The 27011-nt window shown below is 51.0% G+C and overlaps 2 protein-coding genes across 5 annotated transcripts in view; one reads left to right on the top strand and one right to left on the bottom strand.

The window, feature by feature from the left end:
- Positions 1-7116: 7116 nt before the first annotated feature.
- PARS2 (prolyl-tRNA synthetase 2, mitochondrial) lies at positions 7117-14260 on the top strand. Of its 2 annotated transcripts, none has more exons than XM_032613685.1 (2): positions 7117-7219; positions 10591-14260. In XM_032613685.1, the coding sequence occupies exon 2, from the start codon at positions 10620-10622 to the stop codon at positions 12045-12047; it is 1428 nt and encodes a 475-aa protein (XP_032469576.1). In that variant the 5' UTR covers positions 7117-7219; positions 10591-10619; the 3' UTR covers positions 12048-14260. The 2 variants fall into 2 exon arrangements, with proteins under 2 accessions (XP_032469576.1, XP_032469586.1); XM_032613695.1 differs by having other exon boundaries at positions 7158-7219; positions 10343-14260.
- Positions 14261-20393: 6133 nt separating this feature from the next.
- The window catches only part of TTC4 (tetratricopeptide repeat domain 4), a 39610-nt gene continuing 32992 nt past the window's right edge, over positions 20394-27011 (bottom strand). For 2 of the 3 annotated variants that reach the window (XM_032603417.1, XM_032603437.1), the window contains 3 exons: positions 23637-23719; positions 21483-21576; positions 20394-20708 (listed from right to left, as the gene is read on the bottom strand). In XM_032603417.1, coding sequence (XP_032459308.1) covers positions 20523-20708; positions 21483-21576; positions 23637-23719 — 363 coding nt within the window. In that variant the 3' untranslated portion in view covers positions 20394-20522. Of the gene's footprint in view, positions 21577-23636; positions 23720-27011 lie in introns of all 3 variants that reach the window. The other variant, XM_032603428.1, reaches the window with a different exon arrangement.

The following is a 27011-nucleotide window of genomic DNA, read 5'->3' as shown; positions in this document are numbered from 1 at the left end:
CTGCAAGTTCCTGACACTCTCCACCTGGCTGGAAGCACTGGGTAGCAGACACCCCTGGGAGCAGCCTTCAACCAATGGGGAATGGAAACTGGATAAATACCTGAACCTTATAAACAGGGGTGGGTGGGGGGATAAGATAATTTGGAGGAATGTGGGATTGAGACCCAGTGGTCCATAGCTGCAAGCTGCCCGTTCATTATCACACACTATTCATTTCTGGCCCTTCTTTCTCTCATTTCCCTACTCTCCTACCAGTGTTTCCTGAGATCACCTCCCAGAGAAACTGCCTGCCCTCGAATCCTTGACTCGGGGCCTGCTTCTAGGGGAGCCCAGCTTTAGACACCCTTGCAGTCCTCCCTCATCCCAAGAGAAGGACTCTGCCACCTCCCAGTACTTGCATGGCACCTTGTTTGTACCTCTAATACAGTGCATCATGACCTACCTTGTTGTATTTATTAAGTATAAAACAGGAAGGAATAAGCATTTATTGAGTACCAGTCCCTGTACCAGGTGTCTTGTGCTCATTCATTCACTTATTCACCAATTCATTCATTCACCAAATCTTTATTGAGCATTTATAATGTGCCAGACAATGATTTAGGCCAGGCGTTGGCAAACTGTGGCCCACAAGCCAAATTAGGCCCACTGCCTGTTTTTGTAAATAAAGTTTTCTTAAAACACAGCTGCGCTCATTGTTTACATATTTTTATGGCTGCTTTCATGTTATAACAACAGAGTTGAGTAGTTGTGACAGAGATGACATGGCCTGCAAAGCATAAAATATTTCCTGTCTGGCCCTTTGCAGAAAAAGTTTGGTGCCCCTTGGACTAGGCGCTGGGGCTCCTGCAGTGAACAAAACAAACAAAAATCCTGCCCTCCTGGATGGAGCTTACATTCTAATTGGGGTGGAGTCAGGTGGTAGAGGGGGAATGTAACACAGTAAACCAAAACCTAGATATTTAGTATGTTAAATGATGATAAATGCTACGGAGAAAAAAAGTAGGGAGAGAGAGAGTATCAGGAGTGCTGGGGAGCAGGGATGGGGATTGTGGTGAAAATTAGGGTGTCAGGAAGTCCTGGCTGTGAATGTGACATTGGAGCAAAGACCTGAAGGAGGTGAAGGAGTGAGCCATGTGGACATGGTGGGGAAGAGCCGTCAGGTAGTGGAGCAGCAGACAGGAGGGCCGTACTGGAGTATTAACAATAGTTCATCCAATATTGAGCGCTCTGTACCAGGTGCCCTTCAAGTGCTTTACATACATAATCTCATTTAATTACTTAAAAGTCATCATCTCATTACACACTTAATCTTACAAAAGAATGATCTGAATATATTTCTATTATTAATATTAATACAGAGCTTTCAGTTTACAAAGTTCTGTAATGTTTTTCACTTGCTCTTCATAGTATTTCAAGGAGGTCACTGACCCCATTGTAGTGCAGCCAAAGACCAGAAAGGTCAAGTCCTTTGCCCCAGGTCACACAGCCAGTAAATGCTGGCTCTGGAAAGCAAACCCCTCTCTGTTTGGATCCAGAGGCTGCCTTCTTCTCTCTAAGCCACCAGCCTTGGAGGGCGTCAACTCTACCTGGTCCACTCACACCTAACTCAACTCTGCACCAAAGAGAAAAGGCAAAGGCTTGTTGGAAAGAACTCAATTCCCATCATCCTTCCAGATGAGGGTGACCAGGTAAACTGCTGGAGTAACTGCTGGAGGTAAACTGCTGAGTTACACTCAGAACTCACAGACGTGATTATTCCCTCTGTCCTGGGGCATCTACATTGCGCCCCAGACTTCTTCTGGCTCTGCCAGTGCTCTGCAGCACTAACCCAAAGCAGGGGCTCAAAAGGGAGTTGTTGGTTGACAGATTAACTGTTGCTGAGAGTTTTGTTTCATTGCATTTTTAGCAAGCCTTTCTTATGAATTGAGGGAACTATTTAGAAAGACATTAATTCAGCAAATATGTACTGAGACTTACTATGTACAAAACCTTTCTACATAGTAAACAGATTTACTATGGCAGGGCTAGAGATGAACAGGACATGGGCCCTCCCCTCTGGGAGCTCGCAGTCTATGGGGGTGAGGAGATAACTGTTTTGCATGTGCTACATGCCCAACTCTGTGCCTGGCATTGTGCCAGCCAGGGCACTTTCACCATCAAAAATAATTGTAATAAGGGCTTCCCTAGTGGCACAGTGGTTAAGAATCCTCCTGCCAATGCAGGGGACACGGGTTCGAGCCCTGGTCCAGGAAGATCCCACATGCCGCAGAGGAGCTAAGCCCGTGCGCCACAACTACTGAAGTCCATGCGCCTAGAGCCTGTGCTCCACAACAAGAGAAGCCACCACAATGAGAAGCCCGCGCACAGCAACAAAGACCCAAAACAGCCAAAAATAAAATAAATAAATTTATTTAAAAAAATAATTGTAATAATAGCAAACATTATTGAACCCTGGCTATGTGCCAGGCACTGTGCTAAGCCCTGTACCTGGGCTAACTCCTTGTACCTCACCACAACTCCATGGGGGAGATGTCACTACTGTCTTCAGGATGAGGCATCTGAGCCTCAGGGAGGCTGAGTATCTCACCCACAGGCACACGGTGAGTGGGTGACAAAGTGAGGATTTGCACTCAGGTCTGTTTGCCCCACCGCATGTACACACTCATGTGACACACCTGAGACAGAGAATGGGCCAGAGGAGAGACTCAGACAAAATGTCGAGGGGTCTCAAGAGAGGGGGAGGCCCTGCCAGAGGGGACTTCAAGGGAGGGTTCCTCAAGAGGATGCCATTGTGGTGGTCGCCAAAGAGTGGGCCTCCAGCAGAGGGATCCAGTCAGACAGAAAGAGTCTGTCTGGGTGACTGCTCCCACAACTTTGGATGTATGTTTGATACAAATAACATTGGAGGATCTGAGTGGGGAGATCAGGCTGTGCGTGAAACAGACCTGGAGATGAATCCTTTCTCTCCCTGTTACTAGTTGTCTTGACCATGCACAAGCTAACCAACCTTCCCAAGCCTTGGTTGCCTGATCTGTAAAATGGACACAACAGCGATATTTGTACTGCATGGGGTTTTATTGTAAGGACTTAATCAGACATGGGTGTAAGGTGTTTAATACAGCCCATGGTACATAGCAAGGGCTCTACAAATGTGAACAACGATGATGATGATGACGTTTGGTGCTACACTCTTCAATTCTGAAGAATCTTGATTTAAAAAATGAGGCCCCCTCCCCAGCCCGCTTCTGGCCTCTAATCATCCTAGACTTGGACAGCGAATAAATGAACGAGGGGAATTCTGGGCCCAGAGGGAAGAGGCCCCCTGGAGAGAGAAGGGCATTGGCATCCCGCACTGTAGCCAGAGAGGGGAGTCTGAAGGAAACCGAGGTGGCAGCAGAAGGATGGCTGTCTCCTTATGGTGGCTGAGGGCAGCCATAGGGTCCCGGGAGTTGGAATGGGCTGGAAGAATGAGCCAGTTGCTTTCAGTTACATCTCTCATGAACCCTTCACAACAGCCTTACGTGGTGTTCTGTGTCACTGATGAAGAAACAAGGAAGCAAGAGGCCCAGGGTTGCACAGCTGGGAACTGGCTGGGCAGGATTCCCAGGCAAGGCCACCCTCCCACCTCCAGTCCAGTCTGTCTGGGCCAGGCTGGGCTAACAGGATAGGGGGTGGGCTCAGGAGTCCAACAGGTGGACTGTCCCAGTGGTTCTCTGGAGTCTGTCCCCTCCTCTCCCCCACCGCCCCAGTCTGGGCCATTACGGGAGTCTCCCATCCAGCCTCTCTCCCCATCCTCTTCCTCCAGCCTCAGTTCACACCTCACTCAGGCAAAGAAACACAACTGACCACGCCCTTCCCTGGTGTAAAACCTTTCCATTGCCCACAGAACTCCCTCTCACACTGGCCAGCGCCCTAGGCAGAGGAGGCAACCATCTTCCTGGAGTGACAATTACACTTGTTTCCCAAATATATGTTGTAGAGTGGAATGCAAAATACCCAGGAATTTTTCTCAGAAGAGGAGCTGTTTTGGGTTAAGCCTCAAAACAGATGTGTGTATGTTGGCGGGGGTGGGGCAGGAGAAGTATCATTCTTCATAGAAAAAGTTTCACTGGCCTCAAAGATGAGAAACTGGCAGTCTGGTCCAGCAGGCCCTGGCACAGTGGCGCCCACTGCCTTTCCGGTTGTGCTTCCCTGATGCCTGGGTGTGCTCTGTGCTCCAGCCAGAACTATCTTGAAGCCTTTTTCCTTACTTACTGTCCCTCTGACTAGAATGTCTTCCTATTCTTTTTAGCCTGGAAAGTTCGTAGTTATCATTTAAGGTCCAATTTCACGCCCCCTCCTCCAAGAAGCCCTCCCTGATCCCACCCCCTTTTTGCAACGCTGCTCCCTCAGCATCTTGCTCTCCCCTCTTCATAACGTCTTACCACAGGCTGCCGTGACCACCGCTTTGAGAGACAGCCTCTTCGGGAGGTTATGAGCAAGTTGAGGTCAGGGAGTTCACCGTGAACTCGGCCTTTGTCGTTCATTCAGCACACACTTAGAACCTCTCTGTGCCAGGCCATGGGTTTGGTATGCAGGGACGACCCAACCTGTCCTCGGAGGAGCTCCGATCAGAGAGATACAAACCATCCATTCATTTATTGATTGACATATTAAAACAAGCAAAAAGCAAAACCTTTTGCTGAGCCCTGACCGGGCCAGGCCCTGTGCTCAGGGCTGTGCCTGCCCCCAAGAGACTCCCAGTCTGGCCAGCAGCCGGTGGAAACCACTAAGAGCATGGTGAGGCCCCAGGGCTGTGGGGCACCAAGGCAAGTGTGCGGTCCTTTGCTTTTGCTTTGTCGTAGATGACAACGAGTGAATGAATGAATTTTTCTTTTTCTTTTTTTCTGTTTTAGGGAACTTGTGAGGTTTTAACCATGAATGGACTCTCTAAATCAAGGCACCCAATTAATGACTGATCAATTAATTGATTGAAACGTCACCCAGGAAGTTGCTAGCAGAGAAAGGGCTATATTCTGGTCTCCAGCACCATGGACTTTCTCAATGGGGAGCAAATCTACTCTGACCAGGGCTGGCTGGAGTGGACCCTGCAGCTCCTGGCTGCAGAGCCTCCTATAAACTCCCGGTAAAAGGCAGCAGTTCTGGCCTGCCTCCCAAGAGGGTCATGAGCATTAATTAGTTATCATTGGTAAAGTGCTCTGAAGATGTGGGGATGTTTAAACACGGCGAGTCATTAGGCCTCTCCACACCACTATGCTCTACAGCCGGCAACTGCTAATTGAGAAATAATTAACACCTCAGGGTGCAGAGGATGGATGCCTGGCTTTTTCAGGGTTGGAAAGGATGTAATAAAGTACAGGAGCAGCAGGAAGAAATATAAGGCTACTTTGGATCCTGAAATATACTGGAGATTATTCAACTTCTGCCCCCAGAGAAGCATGGGGACTGTTGCCCCAGTAAAACCTTTGGGACTGCATTCCTTGGGAAAGCCCCGAGCACAGTGCTGGGCTGCAGAGGCTGTGATGCTCTTAGAGAAAAAGAGCTCAGGTCCAGCCCAGGTCTGCCCGGCCTTCTAGCTGGTGAGCAGATGCCAGTTGTGGAACTCACCAAGCTGTATTTTCCTCAGCTGTTAAGACTGGGATGATGCATATGTCTACCATCCCCCCACCTGGCACCGGGTTGTCTGATGCCCTTCCTCTAGGTCAGCAGATCTAGCCCAGGCTTCACGTTAGGATCACTGGGGACTATAAAGTACCAGCATTGTGGGGCTGGGACTGGGGGCACAGGGTGATTCCCAGTTCAGTCAAAGTTGAGAACCACTGGTTTGGTTTGTGTATCAGGCACTGCATTGGGAGCTGTGGGAAATAAAGTTGTAAACCCTACCACACCCCATGTTTCCCTCACACCAGCTCAGTATTTCCTGATTCTGTGCCTGTGAGTTGTCCTGGACATTTCACTCCACTCCCATTGCCATTCTTGTGCTGCTAAACCCCACTCATCCTTCAGGCTCAGCTTGAAGCTCACCTCCTCAGGGAAGCCATCCTTCCCTGTGCTGCCACAGGACTGTTCTCAGTCCCCATTACACCACTGATCGCACAGTGTTTTTCCTGGCAGATCCTGGCAGGCTGAGAGCTTCTTGGGGCCAATAGCAGAATCACCAGTGTCTTGCACTGGGTCTGGTAGATTTTAGGTGCTGAATAAACTATAGGTGTTATCAGTTAGGTAGAGTTGTATGATATGCAGCTCTCACTCAGGACATTTGCACTTCTTCCTTGTGTCTGAAACATACTTCCCCCAGATATCTGCAAGGTTCTCTCAACTCCTTCAGGTCTTTGCTAAAATGTCACCTTCTCCACCAGGCTTTCCCTGATCCTTCTATTTTAAATGGCAACCAGTCGACCTCCAACCCTTTCCCTTCCCTAATTAATTTTTCTCCATAGCATTTAACATCTGACTAACGGATCCTGTCATTATGTAAAATTTTGATAACTTGTTCACGATGTCAGTTTTTGGTTTTTTAAAAAATTTTAATTGCATTAAAATACCACTTATCTTGAGTTCTTTGGCCTTCCCTTAAATTTCATTGTATTGGATTATTGACTAGAATGTAAGCTATACTGAATGCCGGGAACTTTGTCTATTTTGTTCACTATTCCCAGCTCCTACAAGCGGTTGGTACGTGGTAGCTGCTCAAAAAATATTTTGTGAAAGTTTGATTTAGTGTCTTAAAGATTAAATAAAGGTGTCTTATTCCAATTGTTTAAATTTTTAAAAATTTATTTAAATTGATAGCCTGTAAAATCATAGGGTAGATTCGAAACCGCATGGCCTACTGTTGTCATGGTTACACTATAGCCGGCGGTTCTCCTATTCAGAGAGTGGGGCGGGCCCTGGCAGTGGGCGGGAACACCAGGCTCAAAACCTAGACCCGAGGCCTTGATCATAGAGTTACACCTCCCTCAATCCTAGAGAGCACTTCCGGGACGGTGATTTACTTATTGCTGCGTAGGCCAACCTATGAGCCCATTCTCTCTCCTTGCCTAAGTTTCCGGCGAGCAATTCACTGGTGTCTAGAGTGGGGTGGGGCCAGTCCCCGTGAGCGCGGTTTTGTGATTGGCGGGAAGGACAGGAGGCGGGGCTTCGTGCAGGAACGCCCCTGGCGCAGGCGCGGTGGCCCGGCGCGGCGGTCCCTGCGGGGTCGGCGTTCGCTGGGACTACGGTTGGTGATCGTGGGTGACAGTGAGGGCCGGGGGCTGAGGGACGGGCTGAGGGAGGGGCTGCGGAATGAAGAGAGGGCTTGGTTCTGGGCGCGGAGACCGAAGACCGTGGTGTCCGTTTTCCCACGTGCATCTCGTCATTGGATTGGGGCGGGTCACCATCACAAACTCTTGAATAATACTCGTCTCCTAGTCTGTTTCCTCCGTTGTGAAATCGCAGGACTTCCTTGTCTGCCTCGGGTCGTGACTGGGAACTTGTTAGAAATACAGGTTCTCTGCCCACACCCCAGACTTACTGAATCAGAAACTCAGGGGATGAGGCCCCACCATCAGTGTTTTAACAAGCCCTCCAGGTGGTTCTGATGCTTGCTTAAATTTCAGAACCACTGGGCTACCGTAATGTAGCAAGCTGCACTGAGGGCCTTCTCAACCCAAGCTGAGAAAGAAAGGAGGGGGTGGACTTGAGAGAAATCTTGGAGACAGACTCAGTTGCTTGAGGAGGAGTCAGGGGTGAAAGAGTTTCTGGCTTGGGTCACGGGCCTGAGGTGGGACCTTAAGTGATGGCTCCAGGTGTCAGCCACGTGTGCCCTGCCTCCAGGCCTGCACTTTTCCGCGCAGTCACACTAGGGCTCTGTGGCCGTGCCTTCCAGCCGTTTTCAGGTCATAGGCCACATAGGAAATGATAATATTTGTACGGTGCCCAGGGGAAATGGATGAAGCTGCTTGAGGTTGGAGGAGACCGGCTGGAGGATTGAGGCTGCTGGAAGCTGGAGGGAACCACCTGGGGGGATTTGAGCTTCCCAGAGCTGAGGGAAATTAGTAACCTGTTCTCAGCATACTGCAGAAGAGCTTTGTCCCATGGGATTTGCTGAAGCTTAGGGGTGCTCACTAAATTTGGCAACATAAATCAAGAACCTTGAAAGAGTTTATACCCTTTGACTCAATAATTCCGTTCCTGAAGATCTCTCCCAAATATATAACAAAAGAAAAGAAAGCCTTCTGTTGTAGATTACATACAACAGAGGAAATTAACAACTCTCTGGAGAATCATTTTTGATCTAGTCAGTCAATGAAGTGTTGTACTGCCCTTAGGAATGTGTGAATATTTTGTAAAATCATAAAGAAACCTACGTGCTCATTCATTAGACAATCGTCTAGTAAGCCCCTGCTCTGTGCTGAGTGGTGAGCCAGTCAGCTCCACAGAGCTGACTGCCTCGGGGAAGACCCAGCCGAAGGAGCAGTAACTCCAAAGAGTGATTGGTGTTTGATAGGGGATCAGGGGCTGCTGCAGGAGAAGCTGGTCTTTGGGGTATGGGGAGTGGGTCAGGAAAGGCATCCTAGAAGACAAGGTGGCACTCCTAAGGCCTGGAGGATGAGTAGATGTTGGTACGCAAAGGGGAGAGGAACATTCTACGCAAAGGGAACTGTGTTTTAATAATGAGTGTGCTGAAGCTGGAGCACAGAGAGGGCACTGGTGAGAGGAGGCCAGAGGGGACCGGCGGCTAGCTCACATGGGGCCATGTGCACTGTGAAGGTGAGAAGGTTAGACCTGATTCTAAGGGTAACAGGAAGCTGTTGGAGGATTTTAAGCAAGAAAAGCTGTTGCTGTATGTGTCTTGGAAGTATCCCCTGTGGCTACAGCGTGGAGAATGGATTGGAGGAAGGTGGGCCTGGAAGCTGGGAGCCCAAGTGAAGAGGCTGTTGCAATAGCCCAGGTGGCCTGGGCCTGGGTGGAGGCTGTGGAGGTGGAGAGAAGGAACAGAATCAAAAGCAAGTGAAGCAGTAGGAATCACAGGGCCAGAGGGGTTGGTGAAGGTGGGGCACAGAGGGAGCTCAGAGTGGATGAACCTGCGTTTCTGTTTTGGACAAAGGGTGGCTTGCACTACCATTCAGAGTGACAGGCAGCGCTGGACGGGGAGCAGGCTTAGGGGGAAGATGCCAAGCTCCCTGTGGGGTGCTGAGTGTGAAGTACTCATGCAGTGTGTTCTCTAGGAGGCAGTGGGATGGGTAGATGTGAAGCTTAAGAGGCACAATGTACAGGATGGGGATGTTGACTCAGAGCCATGACCATGTGGCCTGACCAGGGACTGTGTGCTGTGAGGGGGGAAGAGACATTAAGGACATTGAAGGCATGGGTGGGGTAGGGGCTCGTGGGCAAAGACGGCTCGCAAAATAGACAAGGGATTGTCAGTAGCGGTTGTCTCTGGGCTGAGAGATTATAGTTGATTTCCTTTCTTTTTTGTTTCTGTTTTTCTTAGCAAACTTAGATTCGGTTCATAGAATATACCAGATACTGTTCTAATAACTTCTTATAACTCTTCTCTAAATTCCCACAATAAACCTATATGGTGGGTCCCTTCATTTTACAGGTGAAGAAACTGAGCACAGAGGAGTTGAGTCACATGTCCCAAGCTACACAGGGTACAGTTATTGGGAAGCTGGACTGGGATCCAAGCTGCCTGATTCCAGAGCCAGTGTAGACACCACGCATTGGTGTCTACACAGTATGCTGTTGTATTTTTATAAACGGGAAAAAATATATATATATATATATTTCTTTTTTTCGGTACACGGGCCTCTCACTGTTGTGGCCTCTCCCGTTGCGGAGCACAGGCTCCGGACGCGCAGGCTCAGCGGCCATGGCTCACGGGCCCAGCCACTCCCTCCGCGGCATGTGGGATCCTCCCGGACCGGGGCATGAACCCGTGTCCCCTGCATCGGCAGGCGGACTCTCAACCACTGCGCCACCAGGGAAGCCCCAATATATATTTTTTAAATTTAATTTATTTTTTTAATTTTTGGCTGCGTTGGGTCTTCGTTGCTGCACGCGGGCTTTCTCTAGTTGCGACGAGCGGGGGCTAGTATTCGTTGTGGTGCACTGGCTTCTCATTGTGGTGGCTTCTCTTGTTGTGGAGCACGGGCTCTAGGCGCACGGGCTTCAGTAGTTGCAACACGTGGGCTCAGTAGTTGCGGCACACAGGCCCTAGAGCGCATGGGCTTCAGTAGTTGTGGCTCATGGGCTCTAGAGCATGGGCTCAGTAGTTGTGGCACATGGGCTTAGTTGCTCTGTGGCATGTGGGGTCTTCCCAGACCTGGGCTCGAACCTGTGTCTCCTGTATTGGCAGGCGGATCCTTAACCACTGCGCCACGAGGGAAGTCCCGTAAACAGGAAAATATTGATTTTTTTTTAAACGGCAGTAAATGGCGAGAGAAGTACAATAGTACTTTGATCTGCAAGGGTATTAGAAAAGAAAGGATTTGCATCCACAAGATCGGTGATGGTTGCAGAAGTCTGTTGGAGAGCAGCCTGCGTTGACTGCTGCAGGGTGTTGGATCACAGTTAACACCTTCTGCTCGGCTCGTTTTTCTTCAGGCGCAGGTGCCCCCTTACGCTGGGCTGTGATGGAAGGGCTGCTGACAAGATGCAGAGCGCTGCCTGCCTTGGCCACCTGCAGTCACCAGCTCTCGGGGTACGTTCCTCACAGGTTTCACCACCGTGCCCCCGGGAGAGGGAAGCGCTTGGTGCTGTCCCGCATGTTCCAGCCCCAGAACCTTCGGGAAGACCAGGTGCTCTCTCTAGAGGGCAGAACTGGCGAGCTGACCTGTAAGAGCCAGCGGCTGATGCTGCAGGTGGGCCTGATTCACCCAGCAAGCTCCGGCTGTTACCACCTCCTGCCTTATACTGTCCGTGCCATGGAGAAGCTTGTGCGGGTGATAGACCAGGAGATGCAGGCCATCGGGGGACAGAAGGTCAACATGCCCAGCCTCAGCCCAGCAGAGCTCTGGCGAGCCACCAGCCGGTGGGACTCTATGGGCAAGGAGCTGCTAAAACTTAGAGACAGACACGGCAAGGAGTACTGCTTAGGACCAACTCACGAGGAAGCCATTACAGCCCTGATTGCCTCCCAGCAGACACTGTCCTACAAGCAGCTCCCGCTCCTGCTCTACCAGGTGACGAGGAAGTTTCGGGATGAGCCCAGGCCCCGCTTTGGTCTTCTCCGAGGCCGAGAGTTCTACATGAAGGACATGTACACCTTCGACTCCTCCCCTGAGGCTGCCCAGCAGACCTACAGCCTGGTGTGTGATGCCTACAGCAGCCTGTTTGACAGGCTGGGGCTGCAGTGCGTCAAGGTCCAGGCAGACGTGGGCAGCATCGGGGGCACGATGTCTCACGAGTTCCAGCTGCCGGTGGACGTCGGAGAGGACCGGCTTGCAGTCTGTTCCAGCTGCGGCTTTTCGGCCAACATGGAGACTCTGGACTTGTCACCAACAAACTGCCCTGCTTGCCAGGGGCCACTGACCAAAACCAAAGGCATCGAGGTCGGGCACACGTTTTACCTGGGCACCAAGTACTCCTCCATTTTCAGTGCCCAGTTCACCAATGTCCACGGCAAGCCATCCCTGGCTGAAATGGGGTGCTATGGCTTGGGTGTGACACGGATCTTGGCCGCTGTCATTGAAGCTCTCGCTACAGAAGACTGCATCCGCTGGCCCGGCCTCCTGGCCCCTTACCAAGTCTGCCTCATTTCCCCCAAGAAGGGCAGTAAGGAGGAGGCGGCCTCAGAGCTCACGGGGCACCTGTATGACCACATCACAGAGGCAGTGCCGCAGCTCCAAGGGGAGGTCCTGCTGGATGACAGGACCCATCTGACCATTGGATACAGACTGAAAGACGCCAACAAGTTCGGCTACCCCTTTGTGATCATCGCGGGCAAGAGGGCCCTGGACGACCCTGCACATTTTGAGGTTTGGTGCCAGAACACCGGAGAGGTGGTCTTCCTCACCAGAGAGGGAGTCCTGGAATTACTGAGCCAAGTGCAGGTTGTCTAAACGCCCCCTGGACCCCTCCCACTGCATCTCACAGTCTCCGTGTTCATTCTAATGCTGCCTTTCTATACTGCTTTCCAGAGCTGGTCTCCCCAGAAAGAGGGCAGCTCATGGAAGGTGAGACCATGTTAGGAAAACCAGTTGTTATCCAGTCATCTGTTCGGACTATTTGTATTTAAAGTCATTATCTTGATCCCTTTGTCTGGCTGGCCCTGCTGCCACATATCATTCCTTTTATATTCTATTCGGAGGTAGTGGCTAGGAGGAGCCAAGTTGTCATCTTGGCCCTCAGGAGAGTCACTTCCCTTCTCTCAGTGGAGTTTCCCATGTGTAGGATGGGGCCTCCCCAGTGGCCGAGGTCCTTCCAGCTCCAGCAGTCCAACCACGGGCCTCTTGCTGCATTCGGTCCAGAGAGGCAGCCCGCCTGTCTTCCTCCATTGAGAAGTTGGCCTGATGGTCTGGGGAGAAGAATCAGGACACCTGACTGCCACTGACTCACTGGAGACTTGGACACGACCCCTCCCCTGCTGGTGCCTCAGTTTCCCCATCTGTGATGTGAGAAAATGGAACTAGATCTGTAAGGTCCTTACAGCTGTGACTGGCTGGTTCCCCGAGAGGCTCATGACAGGCAGATCAGATCTGATCTGTTCCTCTGATCCTCCATCGTCTAAGCTACCCAGAAGGTAAATACAATTAGCTAATTGCCCCCAAACCACCTCCAGAGACCTGGCCCTTCCTCTTGAGGCGGCTTAGCACTGAGGTCGTGTTACATTGATTGAATAAAGTCAAACTATTGGGACGAGCCTTGCATGTTAATTGGAAACAGTGCTAACACCTGCCACGTTAACGGTGCAGCAGCTTCCTGCCTGGAAACGTTCCTTTTTCTACTCTTTCTCCACTCAAAAAAGAAAACTGGGTGGCTGGGAAGATGTGTGTTAAACCATTGCTTCCCACAGGTGTGAGGGGCAGCAGGCTTCGAGTGCCGCGGCGACTTCGTCCTGCGCGCAGAGTTGCATCCTAGTGCCACGCACGACAGCGGTGAATATTAAGGTCTCTGCCTGAGCCCTGGGGAGAACTGGCAGCTGGCTGGAGCTTTCATTGCTCCTGCTTCCAGGAGCAGAATCAGGTTCTCCATCCTCGGCCCCCAGGGTCATGGCTTGTCCAAACCTAACAAGAATCTCTCGGGGCCAAGCTCAAAGCCACCACCTCCTGAAACATGCTCGGCAGCTCCTGGCAGTGGTTCTGTCTTTGGCTCCCCCTATGCTCACCTGCTCAGCACCGACGCCCTTCTTTTTCACTTGGCGGGCACAGCTCATTGTATGGCGGCCAGCCTCTTGTCGATGGTCAGCTCCCTGAGGCTGGAGTCCTAGGCTGATTCCTAGTGCACTGAAGTTCTTGTCTCGGCCTGTTGTTCTTCTTGCCAAACAGCTTCCCTGCAGCTTGTGACCACTGTTCCTGCCAGAGTAACCTCACCCCCAGCACACACCATCAGGTTTCCTAATGACTCCCAGGCCTACCGCTGGGCTCTGCGCCAGCATTCAGGCCAGGAGACAGGGATTCTGAGAGCAAACCCAGAAAGGCTGGATTGTAAGGCAGGAATCTTACCCTTGGCTGCACAGTGGAATCCCCTGTGTCCCACCCCGAGGTTCTGTTCTGGGGTGTGGCCTGGGCATTGGCGGTTTTAAAACTCCCCAGTTGATTCTAATTCGTAAAGTCGGTGGAGTGCCTTCTGAGGCTACGTTGCAAGGTGGAGTATTTGAGTCATTTCGGTTGTGCGTTGTCAGATTGATGTGAGCTCTCTGCTTTCAGTGGTCTGCTCATTCATTTGTCGAGGGCCTGCACGTGCCACTGTGCTGTGAGGCCCTTTTATATGCCGTGTTCACAACTTAAAACTGTGCGAGGTAGGTCCTGTGAAATCCTCATTTTACAGATGAGGAAACCTGAAACTCCATTTAAGCAACTTAATCAAGGATGCACAGCTATTACGTATCAGAGCTAGAATCTGAGTACTGACCAACACCTGTGCCTGTCCCACTATACCGCATGGCCTCTGCCTGGGCAAAATGATTCCAATAAGTAAAAGATTATTTATGTCTGTCTGATCAAGTTAGCCTGAAGTAGAGAAATTAGAATTCGTGCAAATGGGTGCTTTATTGTTCTGAATCTTTTTTTTTTTTTTGCGGTATGCGGGCCTCTCACTGTGGTGGCCTCTCCCATTGCGGAGCACAGGCTCCAGACGCGCAGGCTCAGCGGGCATGGCTCACGGGCCCAGCCGCTCCGTGGCATGTGGGATCTTCCCGGACTGGGGCACGAACCCGTGTCCCCTGCATCAGCAGGCAGACTCTCAACCACTGCGCCACCAGGGAAGCCCAAGAATAAGCACTTTTAAAAATCAGATTCAGACTTCCCTGGTGGTCCAGTGGTTAAGACTCCACCCTTCCACTGCAGGGGGCACGGGTTCAGTCCCTCAGGGAACTAAGATCCCACATGCTGTGGGGTGCAACCAAAAATAAATAAATAAATATGCATTTGCCTCCTTATTAAAAAAAATCAGACTCGGAATAGAGAACCAATTAATTTAAAACGCTCATAAATGTGTATGACACAGAACGATTTGAGGGTGATGTAGAATCATGGACCTTTAGAATGGGAGAACTTGGAGCGTGCCTGTCCAGCCCTCGTTTCACAGATGGGAGACAGGCCTGCAGTGGGAATTAACTTGCCACAACCCATCTTACTGGCAAACCGCCTGATTGCAAGCCAGGTGCTACGTCTCCTAAGTTAGGCTACCTTGGGTCCATCTTGTTGCAGGGAGTGATGTCTGGCTGAGTCAGCCTTTGAGCTACAGAAGTGCTGTAGGTTTGAAACAGGTACCCATGCTCTGTTTTCCAAGGGAGACGCGTACAAGGAGCACAGTGATTTGCTCAAGGTCAAGCTGAACTGAAACCCAGGTCTCCTGATTACTTAGCCAGTGTCCTGTAGCCAGGGGCAGTATAATTTGGTGGAAAGATCAGAACCTTGAACAGACAGTCCTAAATCCACCACTTAGCAGGGATGTTATCTTAGACAAATAACTTGTCCTTTGTGCATCTGTGTATCTTAGATTCTTCATCTGTAAGATGTGCTCATGATAATGGTACCTACCTCCCTGGGTTGTCTAAGGGTTGGCTGAGCTGACATATGAAAAGCTTAACCCTTAGTGTGCTCTCAGGAAATGCTTCCTTTACATGGGATGACTTAGGAAATACCCCCATTGGGAGCTCAGGTTCTGCTGTTAACATTATCTCGAGACCTGGGTTTTGTTTTTTTGATATGTTGCTTCACAACCTTCCTGGGGGGTGCCACGAGCAAGAATTAAGTAACCTTAACCTTAAGATGGAACCTGCAGAATGGTTCCATCTCCTTAGAGGAAAGACAGACATTTTCAAACCGTGTACCTTCTTCTCTCCTTTCTGAACTTGCCAGTGTTACCTCTTGCCATAAATTGATGAAATGGGGTTGCTGGCAAAATAACAGGTACAGGCTGTATTATCATTGCTCATTCCTTGGGGAGATGGAGAAGCAACTGGCTGAGAAATGTTTAGCAGAAATAATACTTGAGGACAAAGGCTGGTGCATAACAAAACCGTCGTGTAAATCAAGTTTAGAATGTAAATCAAGCGCTCCATTAATATTCAGTGTTTTAATGGAAGAAACACCTGCTGGGCTATCAATAAAGGAGCTTTGCAGAAATCTCGAAATTGTCACTTCCTTAACTACTTGAGTGCCAGGCCTCTTCACAGAGTTCCCACTGTCCATTTCTACACCTAGACGCCAGAATGCATTTTAGAATTGTTACGCATCAAGGGCACACACGGCTTTGTTTTAGGGTTAGGAAGAGGATTTTTTTTTAAGTTTTCTATAATGTGGAAAATGGGAAAATAAAGATTTTTATGATGTTACTGTGAACTTTGGGGAAAAGAAGTCAAGGTACTTCACTTAATTTAAAATAATGACTTACATCGTAGTGACCCAGACTAGAGACTCTGGTGTCAGGCTGCCTGGGCCATTTAGTAGCTATGTGGCCTGGTACAAGATACTTATACCCCTGTGCTTCCTCATAGGTAGAACGGGGACAGCAGTGCCTGTTCACAGCAGGTGCTTGGGAAGTGGCAGTTGCCCTTATGGAAGGTCAGTTAGTCCTCTGTGCTCAGTAGGTGGGTGGACAGTGCACATGGCCCACCACAATGGGGTGGCAACTTTAGGCTCCCACGTTCAGGCCCCTCCTCCGTGCAGGGATGGTGTCCACTCCTATTAAGCCAGCAGCTCTCAAGGCTGCTCATAAGCTTGTGGTTAAAACCGTGTAGGGCCGGGAGAGTGAGGTGGAGGCACTTACCGGTGAGGACACCCCATGTACAAGGAGAGAACCTGTTGCCCAGCTCACCCAGAAAGCGCGTGGTCTGACGGAAATGCCATGGGCAGGATGTTGGGTGCTGGCAGGGGTTTCTGCAGGCTGGATTCTTCTACGCAGGTAGACACGTCGGGGACGTTGCAGGTCACAGTGAGCACCAAGACTTTACCATGACCTTGGAGTGAGCAGGCAAGGGCCTCTGGGTTTGTCGCCAACTCCTGGAGGCAGAGGCCCAGTCTTGCTACTGTTAGTATCTCCTGAGGGGCTTAGGGGAGTCCTGAATTCAAGTTCTGGTCCACTCTTCACTAGCTGGCTCTGTAAGCTGCTTCTCCTCTCTGTGCCACTTTTCTTCTCAGCAAAATGTTGCTGAGCTACTGGCCTCCCATAGGTGTTGCAAGGATTGAGCCCATCCACGTGAAGCACTCTAGGACGATGTCTGGCATATCCTAAGTGCCCAATAGATGGCAGCCGTTACCACCAAGCCCAGCCAGCCCACACGCTACCCCTGGAATATGTCCTTTCAAGGCTCCTTGCCTTTGCTTGAAGACCCTCCCACCTCTCCCAACCCCACCAATCCCTTCTTCAACTGAACGGCCCACATCCGTCATGTGTGGTGGCTCCCCACACTCCATCTGTTCAGAAGTCATCACTCCTGCCTGTGTCATCAGTCAGTAATTATTTGTTGTGCACCTGCTGTGTGCTGAGCAGGTGCTGTGCTAGGTCCTGGGAGTACACGCACAGTTCAGGGTCCCTGACTCAGTTTCCAGAGAAGTGGGAGCAACTAACCAGTAATCAGACAATTACTGTGTAGTGTAAGTGTAGGGATGGTGCAGGTATCATGGGACATGTGATAAGCCAGGAGGGCTTCCTGGAAGAGGCACCTGGGCCTAATGGAAGACTAGGTGTTAAATAGTAAAGGGGGGAACAGTGGGAATGGAGGGAGGGGAAGAAGTGGAAGAAAGAGTCTTCCAGACAAAGGAAACAATGTGCAAAGTCCAAAGCTAAGTGCATGGCAAGACTGGAGAATAAAGTTAAGTTCCATAGATTAAACAAATACTTGGTATGCGGCAAGCTGTGTTCCATGTGCTACACACAGATGAATTCATTTAATTCTCACAGCATCTGCATGAGGTAGATGCTGTTACCCTCATCTTGCAGACGAGGAAACTGAGGACCGGTACCCGAGGCCACTCAGCTAGTGGGTCATGGGGCTGGAATTAGAAGGCAGGCAGTGTGGTTCCAGAGCTGATACTCTAGCCAGTGCACCCTCCTGCCCTATAGCTGAACCGAGGCCAGGATGGCTGGGCTAAGGAGGCTGGAGACAGAGGGAGCTGCAGAGGTAAAGGGCCAGACCCTGAAGGGCCTTGAATGCCACACCAGGAGTGTTGATGGGGGAACAGGGAGCAGGGGCATGGACAGACTTGCTTGTAGTGGCTGCATTTCTCTTCACTGGGGCAGTTCTCAGCCCAGGGTTAGGTTTATGACACCCACTCAACAGCATGACCCTGAAGGCAGAGGCTGGCTGATGCCCTGCCCTTGGCTGGTGCCCATTAAATGTCTGTAAAGCAAATGGAATGAAAGGAACATGGCAAAGGAGGCAGGTGGGCTCTGGAGTGAGATGCTGGGGTTCAGATCCTGGCTCTGACACTCACTGGTGAGACTGCGTGCCCCCATCTCCTTATTCATGAAATTGGGATCACAGACCTGAGAGCATGGCTGTTAGGATGAGAGAATTCAGGTACATGGTTTGCAGTGCTTGCACTCCGTATTGATGGCCATCATGTCTCTGCCTGCCCTTGGGCAACTGCCAGCAGTGTGTTTCATCAGGGTTGGCTTAAGAGGGCTTTGTTCCTCCACCCAGTGCTCCAGCTTCCACCCTAATTCCACAGAGGTAACCAGACAGGGTGTGGGGGGTCTCACCTCCATCCCTGACCCCTGGCCCTGGGAAGGGCCACACTCTAGTCTTGTGGGAAGGAGGGGCCCTGGGATGGTGGGAAAGGCTCTGCCTCAAGTCGGGGATGCCAAGGATGCTGGTTCCTTGTCCCTCCTCTGGGCCTAAGTTTCCTCATCTGTAAAATGAGGTGGCGAGGGGTTAAGAACTTGTGGGGAGCTCTGATTAGGCTCTGCTGGAATCCCAGGCATAGGCAGGTGGCCGGGGAGGCAGCAGGTGAAGGCCAGGCCCACAGGTCCCACTGCACGCATCCGCTTCACATGAGGGCCACCTGTCCCCCAACCCCCGCAGGCTCCGCCGCTGAGGAAGGGGCGTGCCTAGGGCCCTTCCCCCACACTCCTGGCTGTGCTCAGCTGGGCTGCGCTGCCCACCATCATAGCCACTGCAGTGGGGCAAGGCTGGGTGAGGCCTTGTGCTCTGGAAGGGGGTGTGGGCACACACGCCAGGCAGGTGGGGCTCAAGGGGCCCCCTGCTCCTCACGCCAGCCAGGTTCTCATCCTAACTTCTGTAGGTCACTCCTAAGTCCGAACTGGGTTCACTCACCTGGCGACCCTTAGAGGATGGCAGAAGTCAGAGGAGGCACAGCCATGGACTGGGAGGCCAGGAGCCTTCCTGGAAGAGGTGTAAGGTGGCCACATTGGGTGTGAGCTTGGGAATGCCTTTACTAGTGCTTGTGTGTATGCAAGTGGGGCCTTGGGACAGGACTCTGGCTAATTTCTTTTCATTCATTAGTTCCTTCATTCTTCCATCCACTCATCGGCACACACTCACTGAGTTCCCACTGTATGTCAGGCCTGGGCAGTCAGACCAGCCCCTCATCTGGCCCCTGCCCACTGAGAGCTTACCTTCTGGAAGGTTTAGTGCAGCATTTCTCTAAGTGCAGCCTCTCTAAGTGCAGCCTTTCTCATTAAGCACTAGTGACAATTTGGGCCAGATATCTTTGCTGAGGGCTGTCCTGTGCACTGCAGGATGTTTAGCAGCGTCCCTGGCCTCCACCCACTAGCATTCCACCAAGTTGTGACAACCAAAAATGTCTCTAGATATTGGCAAATGTCCCCCCAGGATGCAAAGCTGCTCTGGTTGAGAATCACTGGTCTAAGTGCTACAGGTGTGCATGGATGTGCCCCTGCGTATAGTTTCACTGAGTTAAGAGTTGGTTATTAGTAATTATGTGCCAGGCACTGCACTGAGCACTTTGCACATGGTATCTGCACAGCAGGGCCTCAGACATGCCTGTGAGGGGGGAACAGGGACCATTCTCCACGTGGCCGTCCCTCACTCACAGTCACAGCAAGTCAGCAGCACCAGGATCCTACCTCTGGTCTCACAGCTCGCCATCCTAAGTCCCTTTTCTCCCCTTTCTGCCTGTGTCCCACCCCAGCTGGAGCTGCGGCAGGGACTGAAGAGAAGGTGGAGCAGAAACGACTGAGGACTTGACTGCCGGGAGTCTTACGAAAGGGCTGGGTGACGGGGACGATGGTCACATAGGCATCGTTCTCAAGGTGTGTATACTTGTGACCGTACAATTTGCTCTCATCTGGCATCTCACCCCAGCCTCAGTGTCCAGAGGGGGCACGGTAACCAGTCTGTGTCACAGGTGAGTAAGGCGGCACCCTGGAACCTGCTCTGCCCCATGAGAGTGTGGTGGCTCCTGCAGGGAACCCTGCAATGCCTGCTGGGGTTGCTGCTAGCTGAATGTTAGCCTCTTACACAAAGCATGGAGTCCTGCTGGAAAGTGAGAGAGGATGGCCTCAGTGTGGCCTAAGCCAGGCTTAGGATGGAGGCTGGACTTCAGCTCTCTGGCCACAAGCCACAGGCAGGGACCTGCACCTGGAAGAAAGCTGCCTGGTCCTTTGTAAATATTCCACAGCAAAATGAGCTTCAAAGACAAAGGCAGGCACAGCACAAAACCCCAAATTAGTCGATCTTAAGTACAGCAGCTGGTTTCAGTTTAATGATGTATTAGTTAGCTTTGCTATAGTAACAAACAACCCCCAAATCTCAGTGCTTATTACTACAACAAACATTTATTTCTCATTCATGTTACAGTCAATGGCTGCAGGCCAGCTGCTTCAGCTCTGCTCCATGTGTCTTAGCATCTGACACCCAGGCTAAAGGAACAGCCCCTCTCTGGGAACTATGTTCCCACAGCAGAGGGAAAAGAGCAAAAGCCTACCACGTGATGCTCTGTAAGCTCGGTCTGGACATGTCCACTCACATCCCTTTGCATCAGGAGCAGGGAAGTACACTCTTCGCTGGGGGACGGGGTGGGCAACGCAAGGTAAGGGCACATAAAATCCTCTAGGGAGGAGGAAGCGAAAAGCTGCAGACAAAAATACAACGTATGACAGTGACTCAACATACAAAAAGATTTCCCAGTTTAAAAGGCATAAAATTCTGAAATGTAAAAACTGTGACATACTGTCCAAGTATGTCACAGTTCTCCATACTGCCAAGATCAGGAAAAGTGACAAACATTTTAGTGGTTCTGGAGGACCCCAGTTTGTAGGTCTTTATAGATACAGAAACAGGACCTGGCTTTCCTGGCCCCATCTCACCCCAAGGGATCTACAGCGTCTCCACAGAGCAGCCGTCTGTGCTCGTGAAGTCACGGGAGGCCCGAGTCTCTCAGCTCCGATACCTTACAATTACACGCATGGTTTGTGTATGTCTGCAGTGTGAGCCACAGCTTCTCTAAGGCCTGACTCCACAAAGGTTCAGAACCACGTCACTGGATTGTGAGTCAGCGTCCACAGACCAGTGAGTTCCTCAGGTCAGAGATGGAGGCTGGTGGGTAACACAGCTCACAGTGAGTCCAAGGATGTCATGACCAAGGCACGGAGTTTTGTACCAAGAGAGATGAGTGAAGACCAGCTGGAGCTCAGTACTCTGACCAGAGAGGCTGCAGTTCAGGAAGTCGGCAGCTCCTTCCCAACCACAATGCAGGGAATGCCTGTCCCCAGAGTGACAGAAATAAACCGCTGGATTCTAGGAGTAGGTCCTGCTGATTCAAGTGTGCTAGACCCCAGGCTGAGGAGCAGGAGGGAGGAGGAGGTCCAGGGGGCCTGGCTCTCACAGCATGGCCCAGTCACTTTACCTGGCGCACCTTTCTCCCCCGGAGATAATTCCTGCAAAAAGCAGAGGATCCTACACAGACCAAAAATGCTGGTGTCAGGGCTTTTACAAAGTACCTGCAGTGAACACAATAAAAGAGAGGGGTTAATTGAATTGCAATCTTAATCATCCATGGACCTTCCCAACAAGTCAAGGTGAACCTTTAGATATGAGTCAACATTAAAATGCAAGTTCAGCATATTTATTTGTCTGGTTGTTTATAAGTCTGCAAATTAGCATGACCCTCTCTCCCTTAGAACCTAGCGAGAACCTTTGGGCAAGTCCTATAGCATCATGTATGTCTATGGCTAAACGTGAAATAAAACAAGAACACGCTTTCAGTCCTTCATTCAACAGTGAGTGCCCAGGGTAAGCCAGGCCCCTTGCTGAAAACACACATTAAACAAAAAACAAAATTCACCGTCCCTCTCTGGGGGGAGGGAGATAAATAATGACAGCAAGGCACAACTGTAGAAGCATCTGTGAGGTATGGTGTTAGCCCAAGGGACGTGATTCCCTCTATGGGAAAGGGGAATCAGGAAAGGCTTCCGGGAAGCTGCCATGTCTCAGCTTGCGTTAACTGAAAAAGGGGTAGAGACGGGGCATGGGGGAGCAAAAGCCAGGAGGTGCGGGTCACTAGAGCGTTTGCAGCTGTTGGGCATAAAGCAATGGAGTGGGCAGGCTAGGCAAGGCCTTAGCCTCCCGGGTCCAGGGGTGTTAGTAGCACCCCATGGAGTTGGGTATGGGCACAGGAGCCTGTAGCTTGGCCCAGCACCCAGTTCAGGGTCTGAAGTTGCCAGTCACCCGTGCTAAGCCTCCTGCCTATGTTAGTCATTTAAAAAATAATCATTTCCAATGCATTTACACTTTCTGAGAAGCATGAAACTGGTTTTCCTCCACAAATCAGTCTGCTTTCTGTTTAGATTTCTCCCCCATTTTCTGGAAGACGGGGTAGAGTAGACCTTGGGCCTTTAAAGAATTCTGGGTAATCTAACAACTGAGAAAATGAACAGCTAAAAATTTGTCTCTAAACTAGAAGGGAGACTTAGGGCCAGAAAAAAGTGCTTCCAAGAGAAGTCATGGATCATATCTGAAGAAACCCTCACCGCCTGCCTGCCAGGCTGAAGCAGAAGCATCAAGGCCAGCTGGACACCCACACCAAGTCAGTCAGCACATCACCAACTCCCATCCCAACGTGCCTCCTACACTTCTCTCCAATCAACCCTCTATTCAGCCTTCACCACCGAAGAGTACACAAGCTCTGTACATTCCTTGGTAAATTTCACCTGAACACCCCCTGGGGCACCATACACCACCATCAGGACAGAGTTCGTGCTCCTCAGGGCATCCAAGGCTGTTGCACACGGCCCTAACCTGGTCCTCCAGCCTCATTTCCTACCACGCCCAACCACCCTCGTTGCCCTAGCTCTTTTAGCGTAGATGCAAGACATTTGCTTCGCTCACAGCTTAGGGAAAAGTAGCCCAAGAGTCACCTTACAAAGCTACTGAGGGCATTCCCTTATAGTCCAGGAACATCCCAAAGCTGAAGAGACAACTGCCAAATCCAGCTGGCTGCCGCTGCGACTAACAAAGGTGCCCTCGCACAGCAAGACTGCCCCTTAGTCCATCAGAGCTGTGACTCCTACTCTCTCAAATACCTGAGAAACATGTAGGCAACAGCTATTATCCCCATTTTAGAGATGAGGAAACAGCCCCAGGGAGGCAGTACGTGCTCAGAGCCAAAGAGCCACTAAATGACGGTGTCTGACTTCAAGAGCCAATGCTCTTTCCATGTGGCGATGTCAGGGGACACAGGCACAATCAGGAATAGGAGGGCCATTCCAGCTGTTTTTGGTACAAAAGCCAGGCAGCTGCTTCTTTCTCAAGCAGCCCCACTGACCTCTCCCTGAGGACGTCATGGCTGCAGTGCAATGGGTTGAATCATCACACTGCAGCCTGTTTGGCCGATGGTCCAGGACAGTCTCTGTGGTCGCTGTCTCACACAGTTTTGTATCCAGGGCAGAAGGGAGAGGAGCACAAGGCAAACACTCGGTGGTGGAACGAAAACCTGGCTGTATCCCGTGGATGGTACCTGAGCATCCTTCTGGGTCTGCGCAGCCCCGTGACGGTGACTCACCTGGGGTGCTGCAGCACCTGCAGCAGGGTGCTGTTGGGAGGCACCCGGTACAGTTCTGACCTGTCGCCATCCTCAAAGTAGACCTGCAGGATGAACGGGAGCAGGAGTCAGATACAAATAAAGGGCTTCAGCAGCACTAGGCATGCTGAGGCCAAGTCTGGGGAAACGTTAAAGACATGCAACTGTTATTAGCTGAGTGCCTCCCTTAGAGAGTCGTGGAGTATAAAGCACTCAGTCCTCTCCCACGACACTAAGGAAGATATTACTGGCTCCATTTCCCAAAGACAGGACCAAGGCTCACAGAGGGGAAATAACTTACTGACTAAACCCAGCTAGTAAACAGAGGAGCCAAGACTGAAAGTCCAGGCCTATGAGCCTTCCCTTCCCTAACAATTCTGTGCAACAGCCATTAGTTGTGGGAAAAGAAAGCACTAGTGGCCCAGAGCAGGGGAAGAGAGATGTCCACACAGGGGATAGCCCTGTGCAGGTGTCAAAGCCCAAGTAGGTTGAGGAAGACATCTGCATAGGAGGGATGCTGGGGGGTGAGGGGTATCAGAGACCGGCCAGTGGAGATAGGCATCCTCATTGCGGACTGGCCAGCTAAGCAGGGTGAGAAGGGCAGCCACTCATGGCAGGAGGTGGCCTGCTGAGGGGAGTGAGGACCCACGCAGGATGAGGAAGAGATTCATGCAGGCTGGTTAAGCAGCGTGGGGTGACAGAGTGCATGTAGGATGAGGAGGGCACTGTGCTGGGGCAGCAGCCTGATGGGGGGGAGTCAGGAATCCAAGTGAGGTGAGGAAGGTTCCCCAAGGGAGAGGGGAGACTGGTGGTGACAGGAGGGGGATTAAATACAAATAAATAATATATTAAGAATAATAGAAGTTACTGTTAAAAATATAGAAAGAGATATAGAAAGAGATAGTGTTGGATTAGAACTGGAGATACCAGTGAGAGCTCATACACACACATACACAGCATTGAAGCAGTGAGCACCCTCCTTCCCCTCACCCCTGTACTTATGAATACACCTACTACTTGACTTCTAATATCATTTTCCACCAAAAAGAGCCAGGCCCTCCTTGGGAAAAATGGCTGATTCTAGAGCTAAGGCAAGGAAAGCACAATTTGAGCCTTGAACATCTTGTGACAGAAAGCAAGAAGTGCTCTAAAAATGGAGACAAGTCAAAAGGACACAGAAGCAAATTTGAAGGCATTCCCACTGACTAAATCTGAGAAAATTTGAGCATAACATAACCACAGTCATAGATTATAACTCAATGAATAAAGTAAGAAACCATAAATCCACTGATATAAATGATTATGTTGATGGTTTGATGAATAAGATATCTGTATCATTTCAAAGTACCTCCCTATAAAATACTAATTACAAAGGGGAAAAGAGTAACTTTACAGCAGAGAAGATTGGCAAACCCCTACCTCAATCAGGGGACTAAGGTGAACACCATCAGTAATGGGACATTTGAAATTATGTGCACCTGATGGGATGCAACAAGAATACAGCATTGCTTCTGTGATATTCCAGTCAAATATACATAATCCAGGTCATGGTCACAAGGAAACACACTGATGGACTTTCCACAAAATAACTAGTTTGTAATCTTCAAAAGTGGTAAGATCGGGCTTCCCTGGTGGCACAGTGGTTGAGAGTCTGCCTGCCGATGCAGGGGACATGGGTTCGTGCCCCGGTCCAGGAAGATCCCACATGCCGCGGAGCGGCTGGGCCCGTGAGCCATGGCCGCTGAGCCTGCGCGTCCGGAGTCTGTGCTCCGCGACGGGAGTGGCCACAGCAGTGAGAGGCCTGCGTACCGCAAAAAAAAAAAAAAGTGGTAAGATCAAGGAAGCTGACGGAAGACTGAGAAAGTCTTCCATAGGGTGAAGGAGACTAAAGGGACATGAGCACTAGATACAATACAATGTGGGATTCCTTTTGCTATAAAGAACATAGCTGGGGATAGGCAGAGGGGGATCAAGACGGCGCAACAGGAGGACGTGGAGCTCACCTCCCCCCACAAACATCAAAAATACATCTACATGTGGAACAATTCTCACAGAAAACTAACTGGAAACTGGCAGAAGATTTCCTATACAACCAAAGCAGCAAGAAAGATCTCCATGTGATTAGATAGGACAGAGGAAAAAAAAGCATCAGGTTGGGACTGGCACCCCTGGGAGTGCTCTGTAAGGAAGAGAAGGTCCACATGGATGGATCCTCACCCTGGGAAGCCCCCTTGACTGCTGGGAAATCCGCTGACACAGATAGAGGGGCTGGAGAAGCCTAGACTCTACTCGAGAGGAATGCGCGTGTGCTGGCTCGCTAACAATCAGGGTGGAGAGAGACCTGCACTTGAGGCTGCTGCCTCGCTGCACTTCCCAATCCAAAGGGGCCAGTGCCTCAGCCACACTCACTCCACACCACAGCCTGGTGTGAGATCACGGCAAAGATTCGGTCTAGCTGCGCAGAGACAGACCAGGGTGCTTGGGGTGTGATCTGAGCACAACAATGGAGACCACTGTCTGTACGCACCAGGGTGGCGGGCCAAACCAAGCAGACACCGTCAGTGCACACACCAAGCGGCACCACAAGAACACACAGCGGCTAAGCACTGAATCTCAGGCAGGCAGATCCTGGGAGAGGACTCAATCTAGCTACAGAGACAGCCTGGAAGGCCTGAGATGTGATTTGGGGTAGCTGCAAAACCCAATGTCAGCATCCGAACAGCGGCAGCAAGTCTAGCTGCAGCAGACATTGTCAGTGCGCACACCGGGCAGTGCCACAAGAACACACAGTGGCTAGGCGCTGAATCTTGGGCAGTCAGGCAGGCCCTGGGTGGGAGTATGCAGTGATGGTTTCCCGGTGGGAGCACCCTAGTTCTGCCCACTCCACACTGCACCTTAGCATCAGATCTGGAGTGGCCAGGTGCCGGGAGAGCTCTGCCACAGAGGCAACCCCAGGTCCCAGGTGGCAGCACGGCCACCTCAATTCCTGCAACCACAATGCCCTGACCCCCACTCCAGCCTACTCCACACCACAGCCTTGCACTAGATCTGGGACGAACAAAGTGGAGAAAGGGACGTGACCTTGGGCTGCTTCTGAGTGAATCACGGATGCTTACACAGGTAGTGCACAAGTCCTCTGTGAGTACACGGGCCTCACCTGCTTCAGCAACCACCTCCCTTGGGGCAGGGCACACACTCAAGGGCAACAAAGCCTGAACCTGACCGTCATGGCTTCTACTCCAACAACGGAGGAGCAGACCCCGCCCCTGACAGGCCATGGAGCAAAGAGGAGGCCCCACCTCACATCCAACACAGGCTCTGGACACCGCAACACCAATCACACTCCCTATCAAGGGG

The sequence above is a fragment of the Phocoena sinus genome, chromosome 1 (assembly GCF_008692025.1).
Source record: "Phocoena sinus isolate mPhoSin1 chromosome 1, mPhoSin1.pri, whole genome shotgun sequence".
Taxonomy (NCBI): Eukaryota; Metazoa; Chordata; class Mammalia; order Artiodactyla; family Phocoenidae; genus Phocoena; species Phocoena sinus.
The sequence above is the reverse complement of the archived record's forward strand: the minus strand, read 5'-3'. Positions and strand labels throughout refer to the sequence as shown.

Coding starts and splice junctions, on each gene's coding strand:
- PARS2 (XM_032613685.1), top strand. CDS start 10,620: ATGGAAGGGCTGCTGACAAGATGCAGAGCGCTGCCTGCCTTGGCCACC.